General features: G+C 41.8%; 2 protein-coding genes across 2 annotated transcripts in view; one reads left to right on the top strand and one right to left on the bottom strand.

Moving 5' to 3' along the window:
• LOC134675078 (uncharacterized) overlaps positions 1-21618 on the bottom strand; it is a 46617-nt gene that overhangs the window by 8780 nt on the left and 16219 nt on the right. Inside the window, exons 2-10 of the mRNA XM_063533241.1 lie at positions 17006-17289; positions 16447-16616; positions 14929-15068; positions 12492-12663; positions 10732-10856; positions 9851-9927; positions 8650-8731; positions 4160-4216; positions 2848-2927 (exon numbers count right to left, since the gene is read on the bottom strand). Of these exons, the coding sequence (XP_063389311.1) occupies positions 2848-2927; positions 4160-4216; positions 8650-8731; positions 9851-9927; positions 10732-10856; positions 12492-12663; positions 14929-15068; positions 16447-16616; positions 17006-17289 (1187 nt within the window). The remainder of the gene's footprint in view (positions 1-2847; positions 2928-4159; positions 4217-8649; positions 8732-9850; positions 9928-10731; positions 10857-12491; positions 12664-14928; positions 15069-16446; positions 16617-17005; positions 17290-21618) is intronic.
• LOC134675051 (uncharacterized) overlaps positions 19535-21618 on the top strand; it is a 35284-nt gene continuing 33200 nt past the window's right edge. The window contains exon 1 of the mRNA XM_063533196.1: positions 19535-19778. The gene's annotated coding sequence lies outside the window, so the exon portion shown is untranslated. The remainder of the gene's footprint in view (positions 19779-21618) is intronic.

The raw sequence follows: 21618 nt of genomic DNA, 5'->3' as shown, positions 1-21618 counted from the left end.
TCGCACCTACTTTTTTTTTAATTTGCCGCGTTTGTTCACTAACGGAAATGGCTTAACAGTATAGCAATATATTAAAAAAATATATACATATACAGGGTTACTTTTTTACCAGTACAATAAATCAACATACGTAATTGTTGCCAAAAATAAAAAATACTAGCATTCTTTGTTACTACTATTTGGGAACAAAAAAACAAAAATACCAATGCCCGAACTTATCCGCTAAAGTACTAGAAAATGTGGATGCCTTACGCATCAATTAGCAAACGCACGAACTGGCAACTGTTTGTTTACATCATCGCGCGCGATTTAGCGAGCGGCGGCGGCGCACGTATTGACATAAAAAAATACTACTTGATCCCAATTCTTCCTTCATACTTGCACGGTATTAGGACCGTCAAAATGAAGATGTTGCTTTGTGTGAAGTATGACAAAAGGTCTCGAAATCTGATAAAATTACGAAGTAAGTCTGCAACATTTTTCATTGAGGCGTATTTAAAAAATTGGAATCAACTATGTACAATGATTGAAATCTACCCTACATACCTAATTAATGGAGTCCATTTATCGTACTAATTCACATCCGCTGAGCTGCCACTGTATTTTCACCACTAAGAAAGTAACTACGAACCATTTCGTAGTACTCGCGGTTTGTAAACATCGCTAATCGTGTCGCGCGCGTAACTTTCGACTGTAGGGTAGGAATAGAAACTGCGTGCGTGCACTCACGTAGGACGATTCGCGCGGACTAGTCTATCTTATCGGTCAAAGGGTTGCACCTTGCATTCGCAGTTTCCCGGATGCTTTGTTGTCAAATCGTGCGCCGCCGGCCGCTCGCCCCGCCCCGCCCCTTTTACGTCATACCGTTGACACCTTGTAATTAGTGCAACCAGAAGTTACTAAATTGGTGAAGGATAAATTAATTGATGTGAAATAAAATAAAAAATTTTTTTATTTGTGCAATGTGATCTATTATCGATACCAATGATGTGGTAAAATTTATTGTACCGGTAAAAAAGTAACCCTGTATATCTTTAGATGCTCAAGCATATCCTGTCAGTAGAAAAAGGCGCGTAATTAAAATTTTCTATGTGATGATATCCGTTCGCGCCTACATTTTTGAAAATTGCCGCCTTTTTCTATTGACAAGATCTGCTTGACCAAGTATAGTCCGTCGACGTCCATCCGCCCACAAAAGTCAATATTCATATGAAAATATGAACCACATAAGGCGATGGCGCATATTGTTGTTGCCAAGTTGATAAAAAATTGGCCGAGACTAAATTATGCTAAAAATTATGCCAGATGCTAGATGGAAAATTTTGGTGCCAAAGCGAGTGAAAATATGCCAGATCTGGCATCAATTATGCCAAGTTGGCAACACTGCTCTGGCGGCAGACAATTGCAGTAATACTCCCTATTGATTCCCACGGGCTGGCCTAATTGTGACGTCTGTTTCAAAAACAAACCAACGGGACTTAATCGAGTATTTAAGTTTTAAGATTTACCTCCGACGTTTCGAGGACGGCTCGAGTTGACATCAACATCTTCTAGCCGCGCGAGTTTTTCGAACTACCCGCACTTGGTGTTGGGATGTCACTCTGTCGACACACAACACTAAGGGTCGGTTGCACCAAACTGTTACGAACGTTAAAGAGTTCGCTAAATTTTTATGTATGGAAAGTTTCATAGTAAAGGCGTGGGGCGCGCCGGCTGACGATGATCAGTCTGTCAAATGTGGTTGGTGCAACTGGCACTTACGATATTCGATTTATCGACTGTCGATATTCGTCCCTTCGTCGGAGGTAAATCTTAAAACTTAAATACCTACGCGATTAAGTCCCGTTGTGCAGTTTCATAATGTCAAATAATTGTGAAAGTTTAAATCAGTGTTTAACAAACAAATTACTATGCAGGGGGGGGGGTCGCTTACATTGCAGCTTACTGTGCAATCAGCAGCAGAAATTGCTAAGCGGGCAAGGTGTTCAAAATGGCCTTGACAAGCTCTTATCACAGTATAATAAAGAGTACTAATAACTAACGTATAGTATGGACACTCCCTGCCTCCCGTTGAAAGTGCCGCCCAGTGCTCTCGGTTACCTCACAGTTGTTAATAATATAGGATCACAAGCGATGTAAACCGTTTCCCAAAGAAGTTCGTACTGTCTCGAATAGCTTTAGCTGTCATCTTCGCTTTGACAGATATGCGATCCGTTCTCTTTGGTTCTAGCATGAATCTAGGATATACCTGGATCTGGCATGAGTGGTAGGGGTAACAGACAGAACGGGATAGTCTTATGTATCTTTCAGTATAGGAGTAGCAGAGAAAGCGGTATTATTGCTTGTCCTTGTCACAGTCTCACTTTTTGTTTGTTCCCCACCTTTTTATTAGTATGGAGAATGGTGGGCAACAAATGAATTCGACCAATCAGTGTCGCATTTGCGTATGTTTTGTCCCTCACGGAGGCACGCGTATACCACTTCTATACGATCCTACCTTCTATGGGTTCTAGACACTGGACGGTTGACATCGTTTCCCTAGCTAAGTATATAATAGATAATTCTTTTAATCCTATGCCATCCTATATTTAAAGTGTAGTGATATTGCTCTGATTTAATGAATAAACACGGTGCAACATCTATATGCGTGTTCTGGATTTATTTTCCATCTCATCATCCTGAAGTCCTGTTGCAAGTGTGCATTTCTGCCAAGAACAGTTACCGGCTGGCAAGGACAGTGTCCAAGTTGTGCTCTTATTCTCTTAATGATACAGTCGCGTCAAGATAATTTTGAACACCTGGAGCGCTTAGCAACTTCTGCTGCTGACTGTACAAAGTGGGCCGTACCTGACTGTTGGCTCTAACTTGTTTAAATCGTTCGATTTTCCAGGCATGAACTCTTTCGGCAAATTCTGCATACTCGACGACTGAAAACAAAACAATAATCTATGAAAACAATAAGGCCGGGGTCGTTTTCACCCTTGGAGGATATAACCAACGGAGACGCCATGTCTAAAATTTTCGGTACAAAATAGTCTGCCGTTTTTTGCGGGGGAGGGGCACATCAAATGTATAGGTACGTCCTGTCAGATAAACGTCAGTCCATACATATGGTTGACATGAGGTTGACCATTGGCCGCCTATTTTCGACAGAGGGGAACGCCTGTTAATGGCGGCTCCATTGTTAATTACTCCGAGTTTTCACCCGCCGCCCGCGGCCGACAGCGGCCCGCCGCCCGCGGCGTCTGAATGGTATGTTCGGGAATGCTCGGGAGTGGTCGCGTGCGGCGTCCCCCCGAAAACGACCACTCCCGAGCATTCCCGAACATACCATTCAGACGCCGCGGGCGGCGGGCCGCTGTCGGCCGCGGGCGGCGGGTGAAAACGACCCCGGCCTTAGATAAGGGCTTTCCTTCTGATTCTGAATCCTCCGTTTGTCTTAAAGTCACTTGCCCTAACCGGTTTGTCCTAATCCTAATGGGTACATGCCCTAATGATCAATAACGATTATTTTCCATAATGTAAGGTTCTGAAAAATGGTTAGGTTTTAAAACTTGCTGCCACAAAAGTGTTAGGTTAGGGTTGGAACTGTGACCCTCGCCCCGCAAAAAAGAAAATATGCTGAATAACATTAGGATATGTACCTAATCAATAATAGGGAAACCAAAATTAGGATTTTTAGTGTTAGGACAACTGATCATTATGACAAACAATATTAGGGAATGCAAAGATAGGAGAAAAGACTTTAAGGATTCTGACATAGATGTGCAAGTACTTAAGTACTTAAATTTGTACGTAAGCCATGTCAGATTTAAACGTCATTCCATACAAAAGTTTGCACAATTGTGCAAGGTTTTCGGCAGAGGGGTAGGTAAGGTACCTATATATATAAGCTCTTAAAGGCGACTCTGGTTATTAAATGCTCTAAGGATAAGACCAAAGATTATAACCTGAAATAGGTTTTATTTCATAGACCTAAAGCCTCCTCCACACTCGTGCGCGAATCGCGGCGCGAAGCCGCGAACGCAAGTGTGGCGCCGATTTTCGCAGACAGCGAAATCGACTCCACACTCGCGTTCGCGGCTTCGCCCGCGATTCACGCGCATAGTCTGGAGGGGGCTTTAGACCTAAGAGGTAAACAACATTGAAAAGCACTTACTCTCGTTCTTGCAATACAAATGGACTGTTTTTTTATATCGCCGTTCTTCTTTCCTCGCTGAAATTATGAAACAGCTTGATGAGGTAATGTGTAGATTGGCTTAAATTCTTATTTTACTAATTTTATTGGGGAAAAGTAATAGCTGCTAATAGGTCAGGAAATGAATGCTCAAAAAACGTTGTAGAGGGAAATGCTAGGAACACAATTTTTGACTCCGTAACTTTGTTTGGACTAGTTAGGAGGTGAATATATCAAAAGTCCCCGGCTGTAGCCCCGGTGCTGGGGATGTGATACCAGAAATGAATTCAGCACCCCCGATTTATATGAAAATTATACCAAACACGGCCTAGTAGCTTCACTAATGTAGATATCAAGATAAAATTAAAATCCCTAAATAAACTTTCAAGAGTGGGTATCTCAAAACTATTCAAGATATCGAAAAACTTGACTGGTAAAGATTGTAACTAATTTTATCAGCTTTCGGTTTGTCTTAGTAGTCATGTCGCTAAGACGCAAAGTTTTCAAGATATCAATGAAAAACCGAAAAATTCGACCTTCTTACCCCCCTCTACCCCCCAGCACCGGGGCTACGGTCGGGGACTTTTGATATGTTCACCTCCTAACTAGTCCAAACAAAGTTACGGAGTCAAAAATTGTGTTCCTAGCATTTCCCTCTATACCTTCTTATTGCTTTACTTGGCCTATAAAGTGTCTTACAGATGTAGAGCATAATTGTTTTCCATCGTATTTTCGTTAACGTTCGTACTTGTCATGCTACTTCAGTCAACCTCAGCACTTTTTGTACCGAGACTGACTAAAATAGCAAGACACGTTCGTACGTTTCCGTGAAAATACGATGAAAAATAATTATGCACTACACTCACTCATGCCTCTACTGATGCGGACGCCTCAACGTGACCACGACCGCTCTGCCAAGAGCGATACGACCGAGAAGTGAAAAAGACATCTATACTTACTCTTGAGTTCCTGAGGCCTTAATAAAGGATTTAATCCAAATCGAATCAAAACTTGACAACATTTAATCCAAATCGAATCAAATCGAAACAAATTGATTAATATGGATTTCCGCAAAGTACCTAACGCCTGGGGCCAAATTCGACACGTACAACTGTCAGATTTCGCATCCACGTCAAATCAACAGTTGATTTTATCGCATACTGAGTGTTGATTCCATCAACGGTGGATAATATCATTTGGTACAACCAAAACTCAACTTTAAACTAAGGGTGGTTTGACCGGCTTCCACCGAGGGATGACCTTCGGGAACCGGCTCAGATAGAACAGCAGGTAAATATCTTAACTGATACCCTCGTAGACAGCTAACACAAGGCGTGCCCCTTAAAACCACCGGCAAAGACTGCCATAAAGGGTCACCAGTGGTGGGGCCCAGAACTGGAGAGACTCCGGGGGAAAACAAGAAGACTCTTCAACAGGGCCATGAACACAACGGCTGAGGTGGACTGGGAAAACTACTACGAAGCCAAGGCCAGGTACAAAAAGAGATTGCGGTACTGGAGATCCCTGTCATGGAGGAACTTCTGCAGCAGCATTGAAACACTTGACCACGCCAACCGGGTGAGGAAAACCTTAGCGCACAAGCCCACATCACAATTGGGCTCACTGCGTAAACCCGATGGCACATACACATCTAGCCCTGCAGAGACCCAACGCCTTCTCCTGGTAACTCACTTTCCAGGATGCGTAAGTCTCGCCGATGCAGATCAGCAGGACGAGGAATACAGTACAACGGACAACAACTGGCAAATGGCGCACAGAGTCGTCACGGCTGAGAAACTCAGGTGGGCCATAGACAGCTTCCATCCCTTCAAGGCGGCTGGTCCGGATGGGATCTTCCCCGCTCTCCTACAGTGGGGTCTAGGACTCATCCAGGAAACCCTGACCGACATCATGGCAGCCTGCCTAGCCTGGGGGTACGTGCCCAGGAGATGGAGAGATGTGAATGTGGTATTCATACCTAAACCAGGTAAGAACGACTACACAGCTGCCAAATCCTTTAGGCCCATCAGTCTCACATCATTCCTGCTGAAAACTTTGGAAAAACTGTGCGACAGGGACCTGAGGGACCGGGCGCTAAAGAACATACCGGTGCACAACAACCAGCACGCGTACAGCTCAGGTAAATCTACGGAGTCGGCTCTTCACATGGTTGTAAGCCGCATTGAGAGAGCCATCCACGGCAAAGAAATGTGCCTCGGCACTTTCATTGACATAGAGGGCGCTTTTGACAAGACTCACTTTTCCAGTATAGGGAACGCCTTGGAAAGCCACGGCGCTGAACCTGGACTAATAAAGTGGATCATGAACATGCTAAATCAAAGGACAATAAGGTATGTAGGTGAACCGCAGGCCGTAGCGGCGGTGCGAGGATGCCCTCAAGGGGGAGTTCTCTCACCTCTGTTGTGGAACCTAGTAGTCAACAACCTCATAACCAAACTGAACGAGGAACACTTCTACACAATAGGCTACGCTGATGATCTGGCAATATTAATATCAGGTAAATTTGCCAGTACAGTATGCGACCTCACCCAGGCAGCTCTTCGGATCGTAGAACGCTGGTGTAGAGATTTTGACCTATCAGTTAACCCCATCAAAACAGAAATGGTAATGTTCACCAATAAAAGGGCACTTGGCAACTTTACCAGACCAACACTCTTCCAGACTGAGCTACAGCTGACCGACGAAGTTAAGTACTTAGGGCTAACGCTCGACAGTAAACTCAACTGGAACAATCACATCAACAAACGCATAGACAATTAGACAAGGCGGGAGTAGTCTTCTGGCAGTGCAGAAGGATGATTGGTAAGAGGTGGGGACTCAACCCGAAAATTACCCTTTGGCTCTATAAGACTATAATCCGCCCCCTACTCTGCTACGGTGCTCTGGTTTGGTGGCCAAGAACAAACCTAGGCAACGTACGAGACAAGCTACAAAGACTCCAGAGGCTCGCATGCGCGGCCACCACTGGCTGCACGAGGTCCACTCCGACTGCAGCCATGGAGGTCATGCTAAACCTTTCACCGCTGCACCTACACATACAACAAGAGGCCAGTCTCTCAGCGGTAAGGTTACGAACCCTCAATATATGGTCTAACACCACAGGAGCTCTTCACACAGCATGCCTGGAAAATGTATACAGCGAATTTCCAGTGCTCATGGCGGGCACGGATCGAATTCACAAACAAGCCATCTTTGACAAAAGGTACAAAATACAATTATTTGAGGACGACAACTACGAAGGACTCAATCCCCGGGAGCTGAGAATCTTCACTGATGGGTCCAAAACAGACAGCGGATCAGGCTCTGGAACCTTTTCAGAAGACCTGAACATGTCAATCACCGCTAGGAGCCCATAACTCGGTATTCCAGGCTGAGTGCATGGGCATCATTAACGCGGCGGCTGCCATCACTGCAAGGAAGGTAGTAGGATCCTCCATCCGCATACTCTCCGACAGCAGAGCAGTCTTAATGGCCCTAAAAAGCCATATAGTCACATCCAAACTTATACACGAATGCCACGAACGACTAATGGAGGTATGTCAGAACAATAAGATCACCTTACAATGGATCAAAGGACACAGTGGATCCCGAGGTAACGACGCCGCGGACGAGCTCGCCAGACAAGGATCGGGTGCGGGAGCGATAGGCCCGGAACCGATCCTCCCGATACCGTTTAGTAAGGTACGCTCAATGCTGCTGGCACGTACAGGGAAACTACACACAGAACACTGGCTAAACCAAACTGGATGCAGACAGGCCAAGCAGGCCATGCCTAGCATGAACGGTAAGCTCACAAGGGCGCTCCTTCAACTAGGAAAGGTTCGACTGAGTATGGTAACCAGTGTCATAACAGGTCATGGACTTTTTAACAAACATCTTTTTATAACAGGTGTCACAGACAGTCCCCTATGCCGTGGATGCATGGAGGAAGAAGAAACAGCCTCTCACGTGGTGTTGGAATGCAGCGGATTGGCCCCATACAGGGCAAAACATCTCGGATCCCCGAGTGACCTCCCCGAGGTCCTACTCAACATCAAAGGTTTGATAGGATTCCTCGAGGAGCTGGGCTGGCAAGACTAGCCCACCCCCTATCACGCAAAATAGGCGCAAGACGTCGAGTTGCGGAAAATCGCCCGAGCTACAATACAAGGGTGGTTCGGTTTGGTTTGCTTGTCACCCTAACTGTGGATTGTTAATGTCACATTTTGACATTGTACGTATTCGAGAACTTATGATTTTTCCCACATCAACGGGAGATCAACACGATACATCAAACATCGATTGTCGAATAGGGGTCCTGATTCTATTCACCAAATCGAATTTTGAATTAAAATGGAATAGGTACATGAAGGTTCCCAATTCTAAACTACGATAATGACAAGAGGGACTTAGGAGGCTATACGATACCTACAGTCAACGGACAGTGTGAAAAGGCTTTAAGGGTAACTTACAATTCTGGTGGAGGAGGCGATCTCCATGGAGTCCCGCGCTGCAAGCAGGTTGGTTTTTGGGGGTAATAAGCCAGTTGATGTGCTGAAAACAAAGTGAAAGTGATGAAAAAGCCACTTGATGTGCTGAAAACAAAGTGAAAGTGATGAAAAAGCCACTTGATGTGCTGGAAACAAAGTGAAAGTGATGAAAGAGCCACTCGATGTGCTGAAAACAAAGTGAAAGTGATGAAAAAGCCTTGATGATTATCGGAACTTTAACAATATGACCCAAGAGAATTTAGGTATCTTATCGAGCAATGGCGCCATACCTTTGGTATGATAATACTATTACTTATTCTGTGCCTTTGGTCTTTGTATACTCGTTTAGATGGCGACACCTTTTGATATTTAACTAACACATATCAGTGAAAGAATAAGGATCAAGGTCAACTGGCGTTCTAAAAATCGAATGCTGTGTCGAAAGATGGCAGTAAATTTACTGTGACTACAAAATTTGCTTTGGCAATACGCCTCTATACTAAAATCTCTAGGTCTACTAATGAACGTATCATCATCAGTCGTTTCCCTCAATGCTGAGGATCGTGACATCATGTCCTAATGTTGCTGACCAGTCTCTTCCATAGGCTTCTGTCACCCGCCATATGTACGGCTTCCTGCAGATGTAGATGCAGCGGTGTAGTGACTTGTGCGCTCCATCATCTAGCGGGTGGTCTGCCGCGAGTCCTCTGGCCCTCAACTTTGCCCGTCATAGTCGTCATTTCTAGGCTATCAGGAGAACGTCGTGAGAGGTGGCCAAAATATGCAAGGATGCGGTCTTGACATATGGTCGACAGCCGCCGGTTTATGCGTAGCTCTTCTAGAATGGACTGATGGTTCGTACGCTTTGCAGTCCAAGGTATTCGCAGAAGTCGACGCCAACACCACATTTCGAAGGCATCGATGCGACTTTTCATTTTGGCTCGGATAGTCCAGGTCTCTGAGCTATACATAAAGATCGAGAATACTAGGGATCGCACTAGTCTGATCTTTGTGCTCCTCTGGATAGCACGATCCCTCCAAATCTTGTCATCTGGATCCTCCGGACGATATCCTTGTCGCAGCTCCCATCACTCGTTATGAGTGAGCCCAGGTAGGTGAAGCTATCGACGCACTCTAGGTAGGTATAACGTATATTATACCAAAAAGACATCATTTGACTCACATTATTTTCAGGATGGAACCCATATTACGCATTTCATTGCTGTTGGTGGTCACACGCCGACTTTCGAATCTGGAAGACTAAAGTAAGAACGTTAAACATGGACAAAGACGTTAGACATGGATATGTAACTTCGTATAAGACGAATAAAGTCTAAGGAAAAAAACGTGCCTCGGAATTCAAGAAAAAGTCATTCTCGAATAGACGCCGCACACACCTTTAGCCTATTCTCGGCTAGATGGCGTGACGACACCGTTTCATATTTAACAATTTTAACACATAGATATCAGTGAATGAACATGGATCAGAATGATATAAAAATAATAAAATCATTTATCCAATATATACATTTTTTTGATAATTTTATACGTTTTCATTTTGAGTTTTAGTCGTGTGTCGATAGATGGCAGTAAATTTACTGAGACTACAAAATTTTCTATATACCATCTATTCTTTTTGACACGGATAATTTCGTACATTGAACCGCCTGTTCCTATCTCTTTCGCACGCGTGTAATCATATTGCTGTCCTGCCCATGATGCCGGCTAGCATCAGTGGGTATTATATTCTTTGATCAGTGGCGAATGGGGCCTACGCCCACGGTCTCGCAATTAGGGGGGCCTCGCAAAGCCCACCTTTATGACCTTGGGAAAACACACTGAAAAGGGCCTCGCAGATGTGGTTTCGCCCACGACGGCTAGATTGTTTCACACTACGCCACAGTCAAGGACACTGTGCAAGCAAGACAGCAATATAATTTTGCGCGAGTCGCTATCCGCGAGGGCCCCATATTCCCTGTCCCCTCTGGCAAATGCTTCGGGTATTCATCATTTATGACCATCTCGTTGAAAACTAGACCTTATCGTTATATAAACAAGACTTACATCGCTAGAGTCGTTGTCCACATGGGCCTGGCATTCCCACTTGTGCCCTGGCAAATGCTTCGGGTATTCATCTTTGATGTCCTCAGCACGGGGACAGTCGGATTTCAGGAACATCTCGTTGAAAACTGGACTTTATCGTAATATAAACAAAGCTTACATCGCTAGAGTCGTTATCCACATGGGCCTGGCATTCCCACTTGTCCCCTGGCAAATGCTTCAGGTATTCATCTTTGATGTCCTCTGCACGGGGACAGTTGGATTTCAGGAACATCTCGTTGAAAACTAGAAGGAAAGAGTAATAAAAATAAAATAGATTAAATAGAATATTCATTCGTTCATTCATTCGTCCAAAAATCTTACACAAATCGACCTAGCCCCTCTATTAGCCCTACAGTAAGCTCAATGAGGATTATATTGTGGGTACTAGATGACAAAAACAATATAAACATAGATAAATACCTAATTATATAGAAAACATGATAAAATGTGGCTTTCGTCGTCCCTTAGGGTTCTTATAATGCTCATGAAGCATGAATAATAAAGAGGGTTCCAACATATAAAACATTATTTTCCATGCATAGACTCCCGGGATACCCGAATTGTTTCGCTTCGAGGCCCAAATGAAAAGATGGCAGGTCGAGTAATACCGATTCAACATTAGTAGGAATGAGAAACATCTCATGACGTTCTAGACCTTTCTGAAGCTTAGCCTCCGGCCTCGCATGAAAGCGTGTTACATTTTCTGATCATAAAAAACTGAGTACTAGTGTAAACAAAGATAGTATAATTCTCTCTATACTATCTTTGTTTGATCCTAGTACTAGCACCCAAAAGAAAAGAATGAGTATATTTTTCCTGGTTGTTAGAGTTGTTACTGACTGACAAATTGGTTTGACACTATTTTCCAACACATTTCCCAGTTTTTTATGATCAGAAAATCTAACACGCTCTCATACGAGGCCGAAGGCTAAGCTTCAGGCCTATCATTGAAACGAGACAGTCCTTTGACAAACTATAGATATTTTTACCATAATCTTTCCACTTTGGCGGTGCAGACTTCAGAGTTTCTTTAGCAGACGCGAGGACCTGGCGGCGCTGCGCTGGTCTGAACTCGGCCATGTCTCCGAGCACGACGAACGGTTTGCAAGGGGAATCCAGCAGCTCCCACCACGTCTTATCTTCTTTTACACCTAAATAAGAAGCAACATAATAATCCGGATAATGGGAGGTGATCGGGCGGTGAAAAGAGCGTTTGAGGGAAAACCGATAGGACGCCGCCCGGTCGGTCGAGCTAGGTATCGATGGGCGGATGTGGTGGACGCTGATCTGCGCGAGCTCCGGGTTGAGAACTGGCGAGATACGGCACAGGACCGGGATCAGTGGCGAGCAGTCGTGTTGGAGGCCAAGACACACTTTGGGTCGCTGCGCCAGAGGAGTAGTAGTAGTAGTATAATAATCCGGAGGTCGGTCGTTGGTTCAAACTCCGGCTCGTACCAATGAGTTTTTCGGAACTTATGTACGAAATATCCGTTGATATTTGCCAGTGGCTTTTCGGTGTAGGAAAACAACGTGAGGAAGCCGGACTAATACCAATAAGGCCTAGTTTCCCCTCTGGGTTGGAAGGTAATCCAGGCGGTTTTGTATTTGATCGGTTAACCAATAAATGTTATAACTACCCGAAAATGTACAAATTGTTTGTTTACTTTTTTTCAATACCTAAAGATACAGACTATAGGTATGTGTAAGTACTCGATTCTTACCATCTTCGTTTACCCCCGTCGATTCTTCTTCTTCATCTTCTTCACACGTACACGGATCTTCCTCCGGGTCGTCGACGATGGGGGCCTCCGTCCTCAGCAGGGCTGGCACGTCGAACACGTACTGATTGGACTCAGGGGTGCCGCCGGCGAAGTGGTACACGTATTCTTGGAACTACGACAGTAGAGAACATATTAGAGGTATTGTCAGTGGGGCGACACCCCTTCCCCTTCCTTCTTTCCCTTCCTTTCGGGCATTCTCGGCTCCGTTCGGCCTTTGGTTCGGCTCAGCATTGCTCCGAGCAATTATTAGGGTTGGCACAACTTGACGTCCCACACAGGCGAAAAATCAATAAAAGTCGGACAAAACCTAAACATTCAGGATTATTATAGAAATCGTATTAATGCAGGTTTGCCAACTAATAAAAACAAAATTACAATTATATTATGACATTTTATTAAATTTTGATCATAATATCTTCTTCTAAAAGCGAAGCTTCTTGGGAAGCGACTTTTTACCACCCAATTTTCTTAGTCCTGTTATATAAGGATCGGAAGACACTAAAAGTCTCTTGAAAGTGTCTTCCATAGCCATTTGCCTAAAAAAAAATGTCGCTTAGTCACATTTTTGATTAAACTAGTCATCGATTAAAATGAAAATTTTGTTAAAATGTCGCGTAAGGTCGCATAAAATAATGGTTGTATGTTAAAACCCAAGTTCTGTAGTTTCTAAAATTGATAATATCAAAACCGGATCTATCAGGAAGTTGTACTTTTCTCCTTGGTGAAGTTGAACAATGTGCAAAAAATACAAGACATTACACTTATTTTTTTTTATAATAAACAAGCAAGCATAGCTATCAAAAGTAACTATTAGTAATTAGGTTATTACCTCCTGGAAGGGTATCCATCATTAAATCACAACTTTCTGGAAGCAAACGATAAATAAGTAAGCACATAAGTAACACTCGCAGAGCACTAAAATATTCGCCTTTGAACAAGTCGAACTTTGGAATGAGAACGTGTCGCGTAGATGACTCTAACATGAAAATGATTATGCGAGTAGCGTGCACTGTTTATTGGACTACCCGCTAAGATTGGTTTTTGCCTGTTGGGGCTACTTAGAAGTTTTTTGGTTTTGTCCGACTTTTATTGATTTTTCGCCTGTGTGCGTCCCTTTGCGTGCACGACCACAAAGAATGACTTGAATTTTGACAACCCTAATAACCGAAAGGGATAGTGCTATACATTAGAAAGGGCAGCATGGTTATCATACTTCGGTTTCGTAGGAAGTGTAATTTATGTACGGCAGTAGGCACCTACTATTATTTTATTCTGTGGTATTGTGGGAACTACTAACAAATTGCCCCTCGTGTGTGATAACTTAATAAGGTGTAGGTGATATAAGGAAAGGCCACACACACAACAATTAACACATCACGGAATATAACTAACTGTTATAGATATAAGTAAAAATTCTACGTCTTAAACCTATGTAATTGAAGGAAAAAATATTTGAAGGAAAAATAATAAAACTTACTATTTATATCAAACTTTGAAGGAAAATTCGTTAAGATTTTAATCAAAGTGCTTTGTGTATTGCATGAGCAATGCAACACGTTGTCTATGATTACTCTGTCAGGCGCTATTAAAATCAATTCTATTACATCTATTAGATCATTTTATGTATAAATCACTATAAAGTGGAGCATCACCCTATGACACAAACCATTCGTCATTTGTTTTTAACTTTGAATTTGTCCTTATCTCCAACAAAAAACATAAAACATAATACAGCATAGCTTAATTGTATAGGTATATAGAATTTAATGTACAAAATAGGTTTAAAACATATGTTGAAACAAGTCATTTTTATTTTCCCTTCCTCAAAGTACCTCTTTGACGATGCTTCTCATTTTCTGCCTCCACTCATGGTCCACGCGAGCAGCTGTCTTGTACCCTCTAGATAGGTGGAGGATGAGGTGCTGGCATTCCGTGAGGATGTCTTGCAGGGTCAGGATGTACTTCGTGTACCCTAGAACAATGTGGGGGGAGGGGGGAGGTAAATAAGTACCTCTTTGATGATGCTTCTCATTTTCTGCCTCCACTCATGGTCCACGCGAGCAGCTGTCTTGTACCCTCGAGATAGGTGGAGGATGAGGTGCTGGCCTTCCGTGAGGATGTCTTGCAGGGTCAGGATGTACTTCGTGTACTCTAGAACAAATGGGGGAGGGGGAGGGGGCAGGTAAATAAGTACCTCTTTGATGATGCTTCTCATTTTCTGCCCCCACTCATGGTCCACGCGAGCAGCTGTCTTGTACCCTCGAGATAGATGGAGGATGAGGTGCTGGCCTTCCGTGAGGATGTCTTGCAGGGTCAGGATGTACTTCGTGTACTCTAGAACAAATGGGGGAGGGGGAGGGGGCAGGTAAATAAGTACCTCTTTGATGATGCTTCTCATTTTCTGCCTCCACTCATGGTCCACGCGAGCAGCTGTCTTGTACCCTCGAGATAGGTGGAGGATGAGGTGCTGGCCTTCCGTGAGGATGTCTTGCAGAGTCAGGATGTACTTCGTGTACTCTAGAACAATTTTGTTCATAGAAGTCTGACGTTTAACCTCTAGCCGCCCATATGTCAAACCTTGCTAAGCAAAATGAAACTTTATTTTGTCAACATAAAGTTCAAATTAGAATGGAACAGGAGACCTTTTTATAGGTCTCTGGGCGGCTAGAGGTTAAGATAACACTTGCACAGTCTGGGCTATCAAAATCGCTACCAACTTAGCTTGGTCTAATTTTTATCAAGATAAGAACGACATTTTAAGATTTCTCTACGATTAATCCTCGCATGCCTAATAATTTAAGAGTAAGGCGACGCACATGTGACACTTCGAGTTGAAAGTGCTAAACGCGCTTTTATGCACTTCGCTTACAAATGAACTTAATTGTTCATCGTGAGATTAATTAATAATTCAATTAAATTAAGCCATTCAATTTAACAGCAAAAAACCTACGAATGAGTTAAGGAAACTAAATAAACTTAGTGTGAACTTAGTCATACAACACCAAACACCTATTTTGTTTGTATAGCCAGCCATTTTGCATAGTCAAACAAATTATACAATAAGTAAGTACTAAAAACTCTAAAAAGGTCAATCACATAAATAAAACCTCACGGCTACATTGCGAAATTAGGAATTCCTCCAAAAAATACGTAGAACTCTATATCACCGTACTAAAGCTTATTTTCGCGTAACAGTATCGCTAGAAAGCAGAGAGCCTACCGCGAATACCGAAGTTCGCAAATTGCAGGCATCTTTCCCTTTGACTCCAATTAAGGCATAATTAGAGTGACAGAGAAAGATCCCCGCATTTTGCGAACTTTGGCTTTCGCGGTAGGCCCCAGATCATAAAAAAAAGGTGGCATTGCCTTGTCTAGCTAGCGGCGAACGTCCGATAGGCCCGACAGCGTCCGTCACATCCCACCGGCTAATTTCAGGCCGCTTGTGACCTTTTGAAGGGCTAAAGGTTCTTCACACGTGCTCGCTACTGTCAGATGCACGATAATCTCGCGTGGTGTTTTTTTTTGGTATAATATTTCTCAAACGTGATTTTTCCGTCCATATTATTTAACATAACATAATTTTTGAATATTTTTACTTAAAATTATTCAATATTAGTATGTCTGACAACAGTTTAAATTCGATAATTTTTACTGCGTGTTATTCATACCAACGTACAAAATCTCTTGCAAACACGAAATCCCTTGCAAATTGCAAATGTAATCAAATAGGTACTTGGAATGATCTCCAACTAATTTATTCTATTATTGTTGACACTTTCTTTATTTTAGAGATTTCATGATATTGATAAGGAACGATTATAAAAAAAAGTCAACTATTGAACGATGAAAATGATTAATGTTTTGAAAAAAAAATATGACTACGCATAGTTCCTACCGGAAATAATCCTCATCTTTTCAAATTTCGCTTTCCTTCTTTCTGAGCACATAACGTACATCAGACCAGTCAAGTTTTTACATTCTAGCTGTGTTTGTAGAGCTTGAATTTTCTCCTTCCTCTCCCTGTGAGCTTCCCGTAACATGTAACACGAGCGGACTTGTTCATGTCTGTAAGAACACAAACAATTTTGGATACGGGATATTTCCACATGAAATTAAAAATTACATCTTAATACATTTTTACATATATTTTTTTACATTACTGTAAAGTCTCTTAGAAAACAAATTAATATATTGCTGTAAGTATTATTCATTTCGTTTGTATATATTTGTCAAGACTAAAGCTCATCAGGAAAAAGAAGATATTAAATTTAGCAAAAGTTTCATTCATTAAATTCATTCCTAGACTGTCCAGAAAAACCCATATTTTTAATGTACCGGTCCTTACAAACAATAAGCCTTAAAAGTTTAGTCACTTGAACAATACAATCAATTATCACCTAATCCCAACTTAGCGATAAAAACATGAATAGCATTTCTCTTGTAACATTACTTACTCCAGCACGAAGTCAAATCGTTCCCTTAGCATAGCTAATTGTGTTTTTAATTCATCGTCAAATTCTGCTCTTAATTTAGCTTCTCTTTCAGCAAACAGAGCTTTGATGTCTGCATCGCCATACTTTGTACCGGTTACGCTACCAGGTTTTGCAGAATAGATAGACTCCGATTTGCATGAAACATCATCCTTTGAAACGAAAGCTGTTTGCTCTTCTCTAATCACCGACAGTCCATCTCCATCGGCGATTGTGACGCTACGGTCATAAGATGAGTGTCGAGACATCTGAAATAATTATTGTATCAGGGTCTTCTTACAATTAGTTAAAGTTGGTCAAGCAGATCTTGTAAATAGAAAAAGGCGGCTTTGAAACATAAAGGTGCGAAGAGTTATCGTCTCATAGAAAATTTGAATTTCGCGCCTTTTTCTACTGACAAGGTTTGCTTGACCATCTATAGTTTTGTTGAATTTTCTCAGAAGTCCATTTTTTTAAGAGTGAAGGTAAATAAATGGTCAGCTTTCCTCAAAAACATAAGTAAAACATCGCAATGCGACCGAAAAAAGTGGAAAACATTACCGGCGGGACTATTATAAATATTAAAAAAGTGTCCGGAATATTACAAATATAGATAAACATCATCATTCTCTTGCCCTTGTCCCATTCAGATATAGATAATGTTTCGCAGTTTATTATTACATACGTAACAAGGAATTTAAGATATAATAAACTGTTTACAACAAAAAAAGGTGCTGTTCTTTAGGTAGTTCTCATTTAGACCTGTGCAACTATTCAAAGAGCCATCCCAATAACCCGGAACAAAACAATGGGTAGCCCAAAGCCCCAAACGACCCAAAGTCATCATAACTGGTACTGTAAATAGTAAGAAGTTTACTTTATTTGGTAAATAGAGGAGTCCCTCAGGGGTCCATTCTAGGTCCCCTTTTATTTATCCTATATAGCAGTGACATTATAAATTGTATAAAGCATTGCAAATACCAGCTATATGCTGATGATTTACAAATATTTTTGTCTTTCCACCCCAGTGATATCGCTTCGGCAGTAGAAAAGGTAAATGATGACTTAAAACGATTATCAGGATGGTCCTCTACAAATTGTCTCGTATTAAATCCAACAAAGTCGAAATACATGGTGCTCGGGTCTCAAAAACAGGCAAATGCTATTATTAATAAAGATCCAATTATACTGGTTAATGATGTAAGGGTAGCTCGTGTCGATGAAGCAAGAAATCTAGGACTTTTGTTTGATACTAATCTGCGGTTTGAAAATCACGTGGTAGAAACCGCTCGCAACTGTTTATATCGCTTAAAACTTTTATATAACATCCGAAACTTTCTCAGTGTCAACCTTCGATTGAGACTCTGTGAATCCTTGGTTTTATCCAAACTGAATTATTGTCTCACTGCATATGGCCCATGCCTTCTGGCTCGTTCACAGCGTCTGATTCAAAGAGTACAAAATGCTTGCGCGAGATATTGTTTCAAAATACCTCCTAGGACACACATCACACCATACCTTAATAACTCGGATACGTTAAAAATGGCCGCTCGACAAGAACTTATGTTTGCATGCCTGCTATTTGACACTATCCAAACGAAACAGCCCTCTTATCTCTTTAAAAAACTCGTATGGCTCTCTAATACCCACCACCAACCTAGAACGTCACGAGCGGTCGTTTTACTGGTTCCCAGGCACAGCTCCGCTGCTTTTAGGGGGAGTTTTCGGTACCGTGCTAGTAAATGCTGGAACAATATTCCTCCACCGATCCGTCGCTTACGAAATAAACTTAGTTTCAAAAACAACTATCGTCTACACCTTTTAAAAGAACAAAAAGAAAAAGGCTGAAACTCCCTTGTCTTCATTCATTCATTTTTTGATGTTTCTTTAAATGTACTTATATATATGTCACTTATGTTACTTTCACGTAAAAAACCAGATCACACAATTTAAAAGATATTGCCGCGACTCGCATATATACACAATTACACATACTAAATCACACTAACACAACACTTACACAAATACTACATAAACATAAGGTACATCATAAAGCGTTGCACATTATGTAAGGTCCTGGCAGAATATCAGCGATGTGGCTTGCCGCATCATCATGCTGAGCCAGCGCCAATTCTCTGCCACGACACATGGTTATGTCCTTTTTTGTATAATAGTTTATCGTGTATAATAGTTTTTCTTTTAATTTAAGCTGCATTTAATAAATCTCTCTTTGTAATTACCATGTATGTTGTGGAAATGAATAAAGTGTTTATCTATCTATCTATCTTTATTCATTATTTTATTAGGGTTAAAGACAACTCCAAGACAAAATATGTTGAACAGTAAATAATTTTACGGTTTAGAACTTTAGACTCACTTGTTTTTAGTCACTCGCGCAACTAAAAACAACCGTAAAATTTATGTATGTCTCACAACAGTTTAAATTCGACAAAAATGTTAGCTCTTGTAGTGTTTTCAACGTTTTCAATGTATGACATGTACGTGTGTTGAACCTCTTATCACATATTTTCTTTGTTGTGGCAACACCTAAATTTTGCAGTCGTGAAGTTCGTAACATGTGATGTTTCGTGAAAAGTGTTAATTTTTTACGAAAAACAATTAGTTATAGTGCCAAATCGTGTTTGAAAGTGTAAAGGATATATCAGTGTGAGTGTTTTTGGTGGTGTAATTTGTGATAGAGGCCTAAAAGTCCTCAAGTGCAAATTACATGGATAAAGCCGTCACCTGAGTCCGTAAGGTTAGTACTTTTTTCATCTGTTGTTTGTCCCAAAATAGATTTTTGTGCGGGTCGCAATGATATTTCAGTTTTGTTTGTGTAACGCCTTCATGTGACTTTTCAGTTTTTTCATGAGACCTTGAACTAGAAACCTGTATCAACCTTATTTCGTTATCAAGGTTAGGAGTAGCGCGCGGGCTTTCATTTCACGCTGGGAATGTTTACATATATTTCTCCTTATAAACTCTTAAAAACTTAGAAAATCGCTTAAATAAACTTAATTTAGAGATTTGGAGTGGTTTCGTAACGTCCAGTGTGTACAGAGAGCGAAAAAAATCGGACAATCGTGACCTAACCTAGAACGAAATCTGGTGCAGTTTTTTTTGCAACAATTGCTTTCCAGTACCGTTAGATGATCCGTGCGCGTGTAATTAACAGTTTATCACTTAAGTTGAGCGCAGTTTAACTGTAAACTGCAAGTAATCACGTGATAGTTGGATTGTTTTCACATTTTGACAGTTATTGAGTGGACGAGTGCCGCTTATCTGTGTACGCGGTTTTTTCGGCAATTTTTATACGCATATAGTGATAAAATGTGTATAGACGTCAGAAAAGTGATAAAAAAACTCCCCTGAAACTTACGAGGGGTGTTTCAAGTGATTAAGTGTCCATTTTAACAATATTTACATTCACATAACCTTACTTATCTATACATGTGGGTAGAACAAATATGTAGAAAAAATGGATGAGACGGGTTAAGAATAGTGAGGTTAGTAATTAACTAAACAAGACATGTTCATTATCTTATTGTTATTCATATTTGATTTTTGCATATAAATATAAACCTTGCACATTTGATTTTTACAAAATGTTGTTGTTTACAATCATATGTTTCAATAACTTAAAATTAGGCAAGTATCTTCCTTCCTTGCCGTACCCGGTAATGGCGGCTCCATCAACAATTCTTATCCAGATTATGAAACACTAATGGCTTTGGGGCTAGCAAAACCAAACTACAGTCACACTTAGGGAGTGCTCCCAGTACTGGTTTTCTATACAAATACAGTACCGGAACCGGGAATTCCCGGTTCTCGCCTTACAAACTCAGTACCGGGAGCATTCCCTAGTCACACTACATTGCATCAATTAACAGAATATTGAGCTTTAATGCTTTGCAGATGCAAATTAAATAAATAAGTTATGTCTAAACTTTATTAAAAATATTGGGTCTATAGTTCTTCTTCTTCTTCTTCTTTATTAGGGGCTATATAAGGCTCCAAAGCCTATGTATCACTGCGACCATTCCTGATCTATTGTGATCGCCACCTACTACAACTCTCGATCCAACCCTGCAACTTCAAATAGCTGCAGGATCTTTTTGGTTTCAAGAGACTTTACCTCCTCCGGGCGTAATATGTGTCCGCCCAAGATTAGGTCACGAGTACGCATTAGGCAAGGGCACTCTGTGAGGATGTGTAAGGGCGTCTCCTCTGCCTCCATGCAGAGTCTGCACCGCCCTATGTCACGTTTCCCCATGGTGTGCATGTGCTTATTTAGGCCGCAATGCAGTTGCGCAATTGGTTCCTAGACAGCGCTAAGGCGTTCGAGGACGCCTTTTTGCTGAGGGCCTTGATAAGCGCTTTGGAATGGTTCAAACCTGTTGTTTCTCTCCAGAGTTGAATGGTTTTGTAGTGACAGTAGGTCTTTAGGGTGAGCCGCGTTAGGCTTTTGGGGATACCACAAAAGGGCTCAGGACTGTAGTTCTTCCCCTTAGCCCCTGCTCGCGCGAGTTCGTTGGCCCTCTCGTTTCCTACGACACCCGCATGCCCCGGGACCCAACGTAGAACAACCTTGTTCCTGG

This window comes from Cydia fagiglandana, chromosome 21 (assembly GCF_963556715.1).
Source record: "Cydia fagiglandana chromosome 21, ilCydFagi1.1, whole genome shotgun sequence".
NCBI classification, from domain to species: Eukaryota; Metazoa; Arthropoda; class Insecta; order Lepidoptera; family Tortricidae; genus Cydia; species Cydia fagiglandana.
This window is presented reverse-complemented; position numbering and strand designations above follow the sequence as displayed.